The 12,662-nt window shown below is 39.5% G+C and overlaps 1 protein-coding gene across 1 annotated transcript in view; it reads left to right on the top strand.

The window, feature by feature from the left end:
- The window catches only part of GALNT5 (polypeptide N-acetylgalactosaminyltransferase 5), a 46,173-nt gene that overhangs the window by 6,940 nt on the left and 26,571 nt on the right, over positions 1–12,662 (top strand). Inside the window, exons 2-3 of the mRNA XM_069472454.1 lie at positions 9,921–10,087; positions 11,726–11,845. Of these exons, the coding sequence (XP_069328555.1) occupies positions 9,921–10,087; positions 11,726–11,845 (287 nt within the window). The remainder of the gene's footprint in view (positions 1–9,920; positions 10,088–11,725; positions 11,846–12,662) is intronic.

Raw genomic sequence — 12,662 nt, 5'->3', positions numbered from 1 at the left:
GAGCCTTTGGATACTTTTATTTATCACAATCTCCCCATAACTAGGGAATAATAAACACAAAGACGATAAGAGAAGAAAGTAAAACACAATTCTGCTACTAATTCAAAGAAAACAGTTACACAGTGCCTAATTAACGTAAAACTGCGAAATGTTAAAGCAAATCAGTCACTTTTCCTCCTAAATACCATCAAAGACCTAGAAATACTCCTGGGAGAGAGTAATTAGTCAATGTAGGAATTTAAACCTATTTATACCGCCTTTTCACACATCTAGCTAATCCAGGGCCTGATTTAACCCTCAGCCTAATTTTATCAAATTTTTGCTGTAATATTGCCCAGGGTACTCTTATCCCAGAAAATAACTTCCTGCCGGGCATTCCTGGCTGATCCATGCAGAGCAGAGCCTCTCAAGAGGGGAACTCTTGAGAGGTTTTTTTGCTCAAGGATCAGAAAAATTCAGGGCAAATGGCAATGTTTAGAAGCTCTGTTGTGTTGGTTGCTTGCAAAATAAAAGGAGTTTTTTTGAGAGTCCTCTGGGAAAACATCTATATTATTCCAAACTCAAGTACCTTCTAAATTGGCCCTGCTTCTAAAATGCTGGTCCCTGGAATGTGTGAGAAGTAGCAATGCGAAGAAACCGAGTGTTTACAAAGGGCTTTACTACTTGCCTTCTCGCTGGACCCCTAAAACCATTCCTCAAGGTACACACTATTATCCCAGGTTTACCTATAAAAAAAAAATGAGATTTACAGAGAAACCTGAGGCTTCAGATTATGGTAGATGATTTGGAGAGTCGCAGCTTATTTGGTTGCATGTAATATTTGCTCCTAGCCTGCAGGGAGCCGGCACACCAGGCCAGGAGGCTGAGGCCTTTCACCCTTCACGTGCGCCCTGTCATTCCATCCTCAGGACAGCCACACCAGGTTGATAAAGTGTTACACCTCCTTATTCACAGATGGAAAAAACACAAGGACACCCAAAGTAACACAAGGGCTCACAGTTCACAAGTCTCAGCGTAGGGACCCAACCCTCAGTCTTCTGATTAATAACTCCCCCCTCGTTGAGCACCCTCACCCCCACCTCCCCGTGGCTTGCCAAGGCTCTATAAAGGAGGGAATTCCTTCCTTTCTGGGCCTCACAAAAACAGTGCTGGTTTTGTTTCAGTCAGGGATATGTAAGCATGTATGTTTGTATATAGATTTTTTATAGGGCAGTGTGTGTGTATTTTTGTTCTAACCAATCCTCACAGCAACACTATGAAAGAGACACTATCTCTCAAACGTTTTACAGATGAGAAAAGTGAGGCTGTAAAAGAATAAATGATGTATTTTCTGTCCTGCCAAGCTAATAGCAGATTTGGGAGACCAAACAAAAAAAATTTCCCAACTTTTAATTAGAGTGCTCTTTGCACAGGCTACATCTCCTCCCTCCTTTGTTTCATTACGGTCACATGACTCAGACAGACATTAAAACACATACATCAGAGGTGCAGGAGGGGAATTAGTTTTGCATGACATGTACCTAGTCAGAGAAAAAATTGATAGGAAATCATTTTCTATGCAACATTAAGCAAAAGTGATTCTTTAAAAGTGCACCACAAACACAATGAACGCCACACCCACAGTGAGCAAATCTCTCTGAGCCGCTGCTATGCAGGATAGGGTCAGGGCAGGGTCCCTGCCCTTGAAGCACATAGAGCAAATGTTGTGCAGAAGCACAGGGTCCTACTGGAGAGAGGAAGAGGAAGGCCTAGCCCGGCCTGGGAGGCAGCAGAAATGTTTGAGCTGTAAACTGAAAGGGGAGAGACTTGGAGAAGTGGGGAAAGGAGGGAAAAAGAATGATCCACTGAGAAACTGGGTAGGATGATGAGGATGTAAGTGAGGCCACAGAGGTAAGCAGAGTCCAGATCACTCAGGACGTTTTTAAGGTCCTTCTAAAGGCCAGTGGAAAACTATGGAAGGATTTAAAGCCATAGAAAGAACAATTAAATTTGCTTTTTCTCAGGCATCTCTTGACCCAGAGAACAGCATTTAAGGTTAAATGTAGCCTAAGTTGCAGAGAAAATTGCAGAATGGTAATCACTAGATGAAGACTCAAAAGAGATCTAACCTAGTCCCTTATATCCTAGAGAAGGTCCCAGGAGGAAAGTGCCTTGCCCAAGGTCAAGGTCATGCACAACAGACGAGACAGAGCTACCCGCATGCATGGTGCCCTCACCTCCAGCCAGCACTATTCCTGCCACATCACACCACCTCCTGCTCTTCTCCCTGCCATCCCAGTTTCACTGTGACAGCTGCCTGCTCAAAATAGACTATTGTCGAAGTGGCGAATGTTGACGCCGGTGGTTTATATTTCCAAGTCTGAGTCCTGTGGCTTTGATGGCGATAGCCACCTCAGCAACCACAGCTTCAGTTGGCTAAGGCCTTTGGAGTAGAGGGGATGAGTGTGACTTAAATTTCCTAAATTAGTAGCCGGGTGATTCTGACTGAATGTCAGGGACAGTCTGCCCTAGAAGGAACAAAACAGGAAAGGAAAATTTTTGTATCACCATACCCTCTTATCAGTGAGAGGAAAGGAAGCCCCATTCATTCTGAGGTCTGGGTGAAAAGAATGTACTGAAACTCCAGGCCCAGCTCCTCAGCTCCATGTTCCATTCTCCTCCCGATGCTCCCGAAGATACCAGAGCTTGGGGAGGGAAGGCCCCTGCAGGCTCCCCCCAGGGCCGTAGTTGAATTGCAAATAGAAGTTGAGAAAATATTCTCCTTGACCTTCTGTTCAAATCTGTGAAGACTTGAGACTTGACCCACATAGTACATTTTGACTGTCTTGGCATAAAATGAAAAATTCATGGAAGTGAGAGAATGTTATCATTCCCTCTATCTTCTGATTTGAAACCTCCTTTATTTGATAGGCTACATTCAAATCAGGTTAGTGGCTGAGCCTTCAGCACACAGAAGCCAAGAGGGTAGAACACATCCCTTTCTGAGTTTCTTGATAAATGACTGAGCACTTGATAGACTCAGATTAAACGACTGCCTCAGAAAAGGGCAGTGTGCCCAGTCAAAATGTGAAATGTGTGTATTTGCATTAAGTTTTCACATGGGTTTTTCACCATGAAGCGCACAAAGTATTTTTATATCCATTATCTCATCAAATCTGCACAGGCGTTCTGCGATCAGGGCATTGTAGTCTTCGGCCTATAAGTGAAGAAACTGAGGATCTGGAAGGTTAAGTGACTTGCCTTATTGGTCCGTGGCCAGTCAGTGCGAGAAAGAACTCATCGTCTTTCTCAGGTGCAGAGTCTCTCTGCCCTACCACAGTAGTGTGTCCGCTATGTGCAGGGCGATGAAACACCCGCATCAGAGGCCCCGTTTGTCTGTAGAACTTAGGTTGGCTACAGTAACCTAAGCCTACACTTTCCCCAAACAAAATAGATTTGGTTAATTTTTAAGTATACCATGGGGCCTATAGACTCTAAATACCTAATTTGTGTAATGAATAGACATACAGAATATAAATATGATTTTTTAGCCTCAAAAAAGTTTACAAACCCAGAAATCTCTTACATTTAAATTAGACTTTAACTGCAATTCCTCCTCCCTCAATAGAGCAGAAATCAAGGTTTCCAATGGAAAAATTGGATTAACAGGTATTTGCTTCAATTGCTTCAGTGTAGGATAATTTGAAATGGTTTTTACAACCTATGGAAACTGGATAACTGTCAGTATGCAAGACTGGTGTAAGATCTAATAATGCTGAAAGCCTTTCTGATGTGTCCCGCTGTGCCTTTGAACAAAACAAGCATACTGGTTTGTCACACACCTGGAAGTGTGCTTAATCTGTTTAGTGGTGCAAGAGAGCAGGCCCCTCTAAATGTTAGAGCAGCCTGACATCTCAGTTACCTAAACCAAGGCACTTTCGGAAACTTTGTATTGGAAACCTCTGGCATCTCTTTCAGTTCCCCTCCTCCCCATCCTTTAATATTGCCTTTTACCAGACATCAGTATGATCTGTACCTTATAATCTTCAATGGGATCTTATTCAATGTTATTCCTTAAATACTTCTAAAATATATGCTTGTCAGCAATTTGCAGAGATACTTCTTATTTGCTGGTATATTAGCATCTAGTGGGGTTCTTCATGAGCTGCCCCTAGAGGTTTCTAATGGTGAAATTAAGGTACCGAGACACATTAGGGAAAATTTGAGGGCCTTTCCCAAATCTCTCAAATCCCTGAGAACTTTTCCTACCTCTAATTTCAAACTGGCTAGCATTTTAGAAGGTCCTTCTAAAACAGGCCAAAAATCTACTGATTTATAATATAGGAAGAGTCGTTGGTATCAGCCTGCTTGAAACTCTTCCAATGAATTTTCACTGGTCCCTGGATGTTTCTAAAGCCAATCAAATTTTAACCATAAAGCAACTTTCAGGACTGCACAGCTAGGCTTGTTGGTTCCTACAGAATTTGTGCAGCTGGACTTTGCTTTTCAGAATGGATTTATTTTTTTCAGCACCAAATATTATAAAGAATATTTGGGTGTAAAATGTGTATTTCCCATGAATTTACATGATAAAATTAGAGATGAGGAAGTCAGAGGAAATCAGTTTTCTTTTGTACCCTCCTTTTCACTCAGACTGCTAAACTTCTCTTAGCTTTACTTCTTCTTTCCCAACCCAGAGCACAGGATGAAACATTTAACCACTTTATACCCATCCCCTCAAAATCTTCTACCATTCTTCTTTCTACCTCATTTGCTCTGATGACCCCTAGACTTGTATTAATCCAACAATTTGCTTTATCTCCTCCTACATCATTGAGGCTCCCAGACACTGGTGGAGCAAGTCACACACTTGCATTTTGTCAAAATGTTGGCATCTCCAACTTCAGGAAAGTGCTCAATGCCCCTCAGAAACCCCTTTACATATAATTGGCTGACATTCTTTCCCAGAAACTGCCCATACTGTCTGTCAGAAATAGTCTCCATTCTCCTCAAGCCCTACCTTATTACCTTAGCAAATAACCTTTCCTCCAGTATAAGCTACAATTTTTCAACTTCTCATCCCATATGCATAAATTTATGTATGGTATCATTGTTTTCCTATCTCAAGGAGAAATATCTCTTTTACTATTTAAGCTTTGAATTTAAGCTCCATTCCATTGCCATTCATTCAATACACATTTATCAAATATTTATTATGTGCAACTGTGTTTGAAGCTTGTGGTACTGTAAGCAAGGTGGATTTGCCCTGCCCTCAGGAAATTCTGCATGCAGAGGATAAGGAAATAAAATTGGTAAATGAATGCTATGACAGAAACAAAGATGACTGCAGTAAAGAATAATAAAAGAATAGCTAAATTTTGAAAGAGTGATCAGAGAAGGAAGGTGGCCAGGTGGAGTGAGGGGGGACAGTGGAATGACAGACAGTTGGAAAGATGGGCAGGTATCCGGTAGGTTATAGTAAAGAATCTGGATTTTTTTTTCTTTGTCCCATAGGAATTGACTGAAGGATTTTAAACAGGAGAGTGGTGTGGATGTGACAAAGGGTGGAAATAGAGACTGTCAGGAGACTTCAGCAATGACTCTGCAGAAAGAGACTGAAGCTCAAGAACTAGGGTGGCAACAGCGGGGCATAAAGAGTTGGAGTTGCGATATATGTTGGCATTACAATGAACAGAAGTTGACAGATTGGTTTTATTTGCAGTCAGGAAGAGGGTGAAGTCTAGAATGGCAAGGTGGGTGGTGATGCCGTTAAGAGGGGCAATGCAGAGGAACTGGTTGGGTTGAGTGGGGTGAAAGCAAGATTTCCATGTCAGACATGTTTTGTGTGAGATATCTGCAAAATATGCAGGGAGATGTCAAGTCGTTGGTTGGATATAGCATGAGTCTGAGAGTCAGAGGAGCCATCTGACCAGGAGATAAATTGGGAAGGTATTATCACACAAAGCTGTGGGCATGAATGGGATCAAATAGCGACACAGTACACAGAAGAAAACAAAGCCCAGGACCCAGCTCTGACAGTTTTCGGCTTAGAGATTAAGAAGAGAAGGGAAGAGCTGAGGAGACTGAAGGAGGAAAGCCAGTGAGTGATGGGGGAGAATACATTGTCTCATGGGATAAACAAATTAAAAACGGAGAGTGACTGAAGGAAGCTAGACCTGTCAGTTCCATCAACTGCCACTGTAAGGTTGATTATGAAAGGAGATTTTGTTCCATCAATAGTCCTATGAATCACTGATTTTTTCAACTCTCAACTCTGTCTTCACCTTCCCTAAAACCCATAAATAAGATTCTGTCCCTATCTACTCAGGAGAGGGAGGGAGAACAGAGTTGACAAATTTGCCCTGCGTCCTACCATCTACCCTCTTATCTCTTTCTTCTCTAGCTTTTCTCCCAAAAGAATCAGCAAAATACTCTCCTCTCCCTCATCTACCTTTTCTCTTTAATTCGTTGCACTCCAGCCCCACCCATTCTGTCCTTGGGAAACTTCAGTCTCATCACTCTGGTCTTTTTGATGTTCATCACCAGAGATTCTGAGAATTGGAGTCTGATTTTAGAGATTTTTTTTTTTTTTTTTTTGGCTTTGTGAAAGAAATTTCAGAGTTTTAAGGTGTGTCTAGTTCCAACATTGTCCTTTACTTGTTGGAATTGTTGGTAATTATGCCACCAAATAAAACAATTTTTATTTAATGCTAGGAAATCCCTCAATTCATATTCTTTCCTCTCTTTTTCTAATTATCTTTATTTTCTAAAATTGAGTTTCAATATTATAATTCATAATTCAATATCACCAGTTAACACTTTAATGGACTTCAATGTGTAAATTGAGATTAAGTGATGCAGTCACAAGTCAAGGAAGCTGGAAGAGGTGAGGAATAGAATCTCCCCTAGAGCCTCTGGAAGGAGTGCCCTATTGACCTCTTGATTTTAGACTTCAGGTCTCCAGAAATGTGAGAGAATATGTTTCTGTTGTTTTGAGCCACCAAGTTTATGATCATTTGCTATGGTTGCCACAGGAAACTAATATAGATTTTGGTATCAGGAAGTGAAGGGCTGCTGAAACATACATAAAAATATGGAAATATTATCCAAGGAATATCTAAGGAATTAGACAATGGGTAGAGTCTGGAAGGGTTTTGAGACACATCACAGAAAAAGCTTAGATTCTCTTGAAGAGACTATTGGTGGAAACATGGATGGTGAAGATGCAGCTGGTGCGGGCTCAGTAGGAAATGAGGAGCACAGTGGAGGAAACTTCTATCGTCTTTGAGAACACATGTGTTGCTCAGACAGAATTTTGGCAAAAATATGAGCATCATAAGTGCTTCTTGTGAGGGCTCAGAAGGAAATATAGAGCACTTTATCTTTATGGGGATTTGGAGGAAAAGTGATCATGTTATATAGTGGCAGCAAGCTTGGCTAAATTGTGACCTACAGTCATGTGAAAATTAGCAGAACTTGCAAATGATGAACTTGGATATTTAGCTGAGGAAAATACCAAGCAAAGTGTTGAAGGTGTGGCCCGGTATCTTCTTTCGGTTCACAGTAAAATGTGAAAGAAAAGAGATAAATTGAGGAAGGAACTATGAAGCAGAATTTTTGGTAATTTGTTATGGCAGCCACGGGAGACTAATAAAGCCATTAAGTGAAGTCAGGAATATCTCATATTATTCTGAAATGCCAATGCATGGATCCTTTGTGTAGAATAAGATTATCTTAGTTTAGACAGTCTGCTATTTTATGTTAACATTAGATATATGATCACTACATGATATCTAACTGAAATGTGTAGTTTTGATTTAATGTTGACAATTCAAGACATGTACCTATCACTCCCCGCCCTTTTTTTTTTTTTTTTAAGATTAGCCACAAATAATGAGGATAAATTAACTTTACCTTAGAGCTCAACTTCCCAAACTGGCATATCAATAACTTGTAAGTGTCATTCTTTTGTTTGTTGGTTGGTTTCTTTTGTTTGTGTGTTTTATTTGAGTTAGAAACAAATTCTCAGGCCCTATGCAAACATTCTGAATTGATTTTCTGGGGCTGAGGATTGGATCTGTATGTTTTTCTAAGGCTTTATCAATTACTATGATAACCAACCATTGTAGGAAACCATTAAAATTACAGAGCATAGCTGGATTTGCCTACCATTTCTTCAGTACCTGCTATATGTCAGATACATACTAGGTGAGTTTATATATTTGTGTTTAATCTTACAACAAGTGGATTTTTAATCTTTGCTTTGTAGCTGGCAAATTGAGATTCAAAGAAGTTATATAACTTTTCCAAACTAGTAATTAAAAGAACTGATATTTGAGCCCATATTCATCTGATTCCAAAATCCAGGCTCTTAGTACAGAAAAACCAGCAGTGGAATGAAAACTGTTTTTGTTCACATTCCCATATACATTTTTTCTAGGTGAATGATGTTGGGTAAGTCATTTAATTTCTCAAGCTTCAGTTTGTTCTATTTGAGGAAGTGTATAATAATATGAATCTCAAGCAGTTGTTATGAAGATTGACTTAAATTATGTACAAAATAGCACTTTGGCAACTATACATAAAGTGCCATGCAAACATGGTTTGTTTTACTATGACTTATACTCTTCTCTATTTCTTACTTATGGAATAAGTAAAGTGTCACCATGTTATGTGGCAGAAGTACCAGCTCTCACAAAATGCCACGTGTACTGCCAGCTGCGGCTATTCTTGTGGACTTAAGACTTCCTGAATGATGACTTCTGGAGCCTGGCTGGACCAGAGGTTGTGTCCCAACTCTGCCATTTACTACCAGTAGAATCATGGACTAGTCTCTCCATGATTTTGATTATTCATCAATGAAAAGGGCAAGAGATGCTGGTAGTTTGATGTTTAAATTGAAATAATGCAGAGTGCTTATAGTATTTATTTATCAACATCCTCATCATTAATGATTACATTACTGACAGTAACTGTGTTAGAGGGATGGCAAATAAACTTTGTGAGGTTCCACGGGGCACCACCTGTGAAGAGCAACTCAGGAGGGAGGTGGAAGGATGCCAGCAGTGCGGTGGTGTGATCTACCGGGCGTGGGAAAACCCGGGCCAGCTGCAACCCATCTGAATACCAGTTCCCACTGTAGCCTGGTTCTTAGTTCTATGCCAGCAAAATGATTTCAACTCTGTAGCAGACTCTTAGCAGAAACCCCCAGATAGATAGGGAAGCTGAAAATAGTTTAATTATTTGGCCCATATAGAGTGCCATAAATACATTCACATGCAGAGTGGGAGAAAGAATATATCTTTGGCATTTGGCAGATGGCTGGCTGGAAGGGCAGTCATAACCACTTAGTAATGTTAAATAAGTCAGAATGCTCTCTTCTGGTATATAATCTAATAATGATAACAATAACTACCATTTAGTGAATTCCTATACCAGGAACCATGATAGACTTTTTAGGTACATTATCACTAGGATATAAAACTCTGTTGAATAAGAACCATTAATTCCCTCATTTTGCAGATGAGGAAACTGAGACACAGAAAGATTAAGGAAGGTGTTACTGGTTAAAGATCTGAAAAATATTGGTAATAAGATTCACAATGGAGTCTAACCACCTGTAAAGCCCATATCCTTTCCACTGCAGCATGATGCCTCCACAGGAAGTTCTCATGTCTTGCATTGCTAGTCCTTTTATAGCAACTGTTGTTACTGGTTATTCTTCTGTTCTTTTATTTTGCATGTACCCCTCCCCAAGAAAAGGCACATTACAAAATTATAAAATCCTTATTAATATACAAAAATCGATAAAAGAGAGATGATAAAAGAGAGAAGATAGAGTGGGCATGTGTGTAGATGCACACAATCACACTCTGTGACTTTAAAACCATCTGTGGATCTTGTTAGCACCTCTCTTGTGCTCTGCTTGTATTCCGGCCCAGGTGTGCAGAACAGCTAGTTCACAATAACCTCCCAACCACGAGTGTCATCATGTGTTTTGTGGATGAGGTGTGGTCCACTCTCCTGAGGTCTGTTCACAGTGTCCTCAACCGCTCTCCTCCACACCTCATCAAGGAGATTCTGCTGGTAGATGACTTCAGCACCAAAGGTAAGAAAACCACTCAGGCTCTCTCTTGAAAAGTCAAGTTTGATATGAAGCAATAGCAGCTTAGATGACAAAATTATAGGGTAAGTTGATGAAGCATAAACATTTTACAAATGCTAAATCATTGTTTCATGCAGAGACTTAGAGGCATAAGTCTCAGCATCTACAGGACATTAAAAGTCATCCAGGGCTCTGTTCAGCTAGATATTTCAGGCTTACTCTCAGCTGTGACTCCCATACCATGTGGGACTGATTTTCTAACTACAATTCCTTGGAGATGGGCACTTTGAAATGTTCAGAGTCCAAATGCACAAATGCCTGATTACAAATTCTAATAAGCAAATGCCCCACAGTTAATGGGATGCTCTTCCTATTGATCATAGCTTTGACTCTATGGAAAGCAAAGAAATAGAAGTCCTATGGCTTCCTCCTCAAGAGCAAGACATATTATATGTTCAGTTAAGTGTTGAGAAAACAGATTATCAATGGGACCAGAGAGATGTTGTCCCAACAGAGTTCAGAAGCAGAATCCACTATGGTCTTTAAGTTTATTTTTGTTTTATTATAATGAAGAACCTTATCCTTTGAGTTTGTCAAATAACTTGCCTATGTAGGTGGTCTCATAGGGATCATGACAGCCATATTATTAATTCCCTAAATGCAACCCATTTCAGAAAAGTTTAGTAGTTAGCAAAGAGATGGCAATGTTAGTAGAACAGCTTAGCCTTGGGATGTGACCACAGCAATGTGGGCAGTTTCTTTAGCCTCAGAGTTCCTACCATAATCATGCTGAGCTCAAGAAGCAGTGAGACACCCAAGGAAAACTGTCTGAAAAATCTTAAGAAGTGACTTTGAAAGTATAAACCCAGTTACCAAGCTGATAAAAGTCCCTATACGAGGGCCAAATCCAGATTCTATGGGACCTCAAGCTTACACAGTTTTCAGGGTCCTCTTTAAGAAAACAAACAAAAATGTAGTAAGAAAGTGAGCTGCCAAAATATTCCTGGAAGCCATTCCTACCTGGGATAGCTGTCAATAGCTTAATTACACAGCTAAATGACCACAAGCCACATAAATATACCCTCCAAAACCCCCCAAAATGTTCCTCTAGCTGGATCCCTCCATGGTCATCTAATAAGAGAGGAAAGATATAATGGAGGGGAGGTCTGAGTAGGAAATGATGGTGGTCTTAACAACCTACTGTTGCACTAGCTTTCTTTTGCAAATTATACAATCTGCACACAATTGCTTAGCCTCTTCCCTGGTCTTGGAAGGGGCCTTTGCAAGGGACAGGGGTGGTGAAAGAGTTGCACAGAAGCCGGAGTTTCATTTATTTTGAGGTAAATCTTCCCCTGCCTTGACAAATACTCAGAAAAGGTGAGCCCTCCCCTGTGTAATTTTACAGTACTGAAAAGAAGGATTTGGGGTTTGAGAAATCAGACAGCTTAGAATATTGAACTCAGACAAAATTCTTCTAAGAGAATGATATCAGGAAATAAAATTATGGCCCAAGGAACAAACATTTAGTGATGATAATAATGTCATAGATTTTGGAATTTGACATTTAGGAGGCATTACTTCTGATACTATTCAGACCTAGTTAATTCCAGTGTTATCTCGTTTATCCTTACTCTGATGTAGACTACTTAAAAGATAATTTGGATAAATACATGTCTCAGTTTCCAAAAGTCCGGATTCTTCGCCTCAAAGAGAGACATGGTTTAATAAGAGCCAGGCTGGCAGGTGCACAAAATGCAACAGGTAAGAAGCTATTCATTTTTTGTTTTGATTGTATTTTTGTCTTAATTTAAAATGTTTTTCAAACATAACAGCAAATTTAAAAAAAAAGCACAATGATACCTATATATCCATCACTTAATTCCACTAATTTGTAAACTTCTGCAATATGTACTTCAACACACACATACACAGACACATGGTTATATCTACATACTTTTTTCTGAAACTTTGAAAAGGAATTTATAGGTATTTTGACATTGTACCCCTAAGAACTTTAGTAGGCATTTCTGAAGAATAGGCACATTCTCCTAAAGAAGCATAATTTTCATACTTAAATATCACCTAATATATGCTTTTTAAAAATTTTCTCATTGTTCTCAAAATGTTTTTTTTTTTTTTTTTAAATAAATTCAGGGTCTAATTTCATGCCCCAAATTTGGTTGTCTGGTCCCCTTACTCTCTCAATCTAGAATAGTCAACTCCACCCATTTCATCTACATACTATTGTGTTGGTTAAAGAAAAATCCAGGCCATTTATTTAGTACAGTTGATCACATTCTGAAATTTTCTGTTTCCTCATGTTACTTATAGGATAAACAATTTTTGGCATAAATATTATATAGAATTCTTCTACAATCCTATAAAGATATACAACTACTATGTACCCATAATAATTAAAAATAAAAAATAAAAAGCATTTTGCTACATAGGTGTTAAGAATTGTGTACTTATTGCTTCATACCAAGGGGTATGTAATGTCAGGTCATCCCACTGTTGGTGATACTAACTTTGAGAACTTGGTTAAGATGTTGACAGCTAGATCTTTCCTTGGGGAGTA

Source organism: Eulemur rufifrons, chromosome 1, assembly GCF_041146395.1.
Source record: "Eulemur rufifrons isolate Redbay chromosome 1, OSU_ERuf_1, whole genome shotgun sequence".
Lineage (NCBI taxonomy): Eukaryota > Metazoa > Chordata > Mammalia > Primates > Lemuridae > Eulemur > Eulemur rufifrons.
This window is presented reverse-complemented; position numbering and strand designations above follow the sequence as displayed.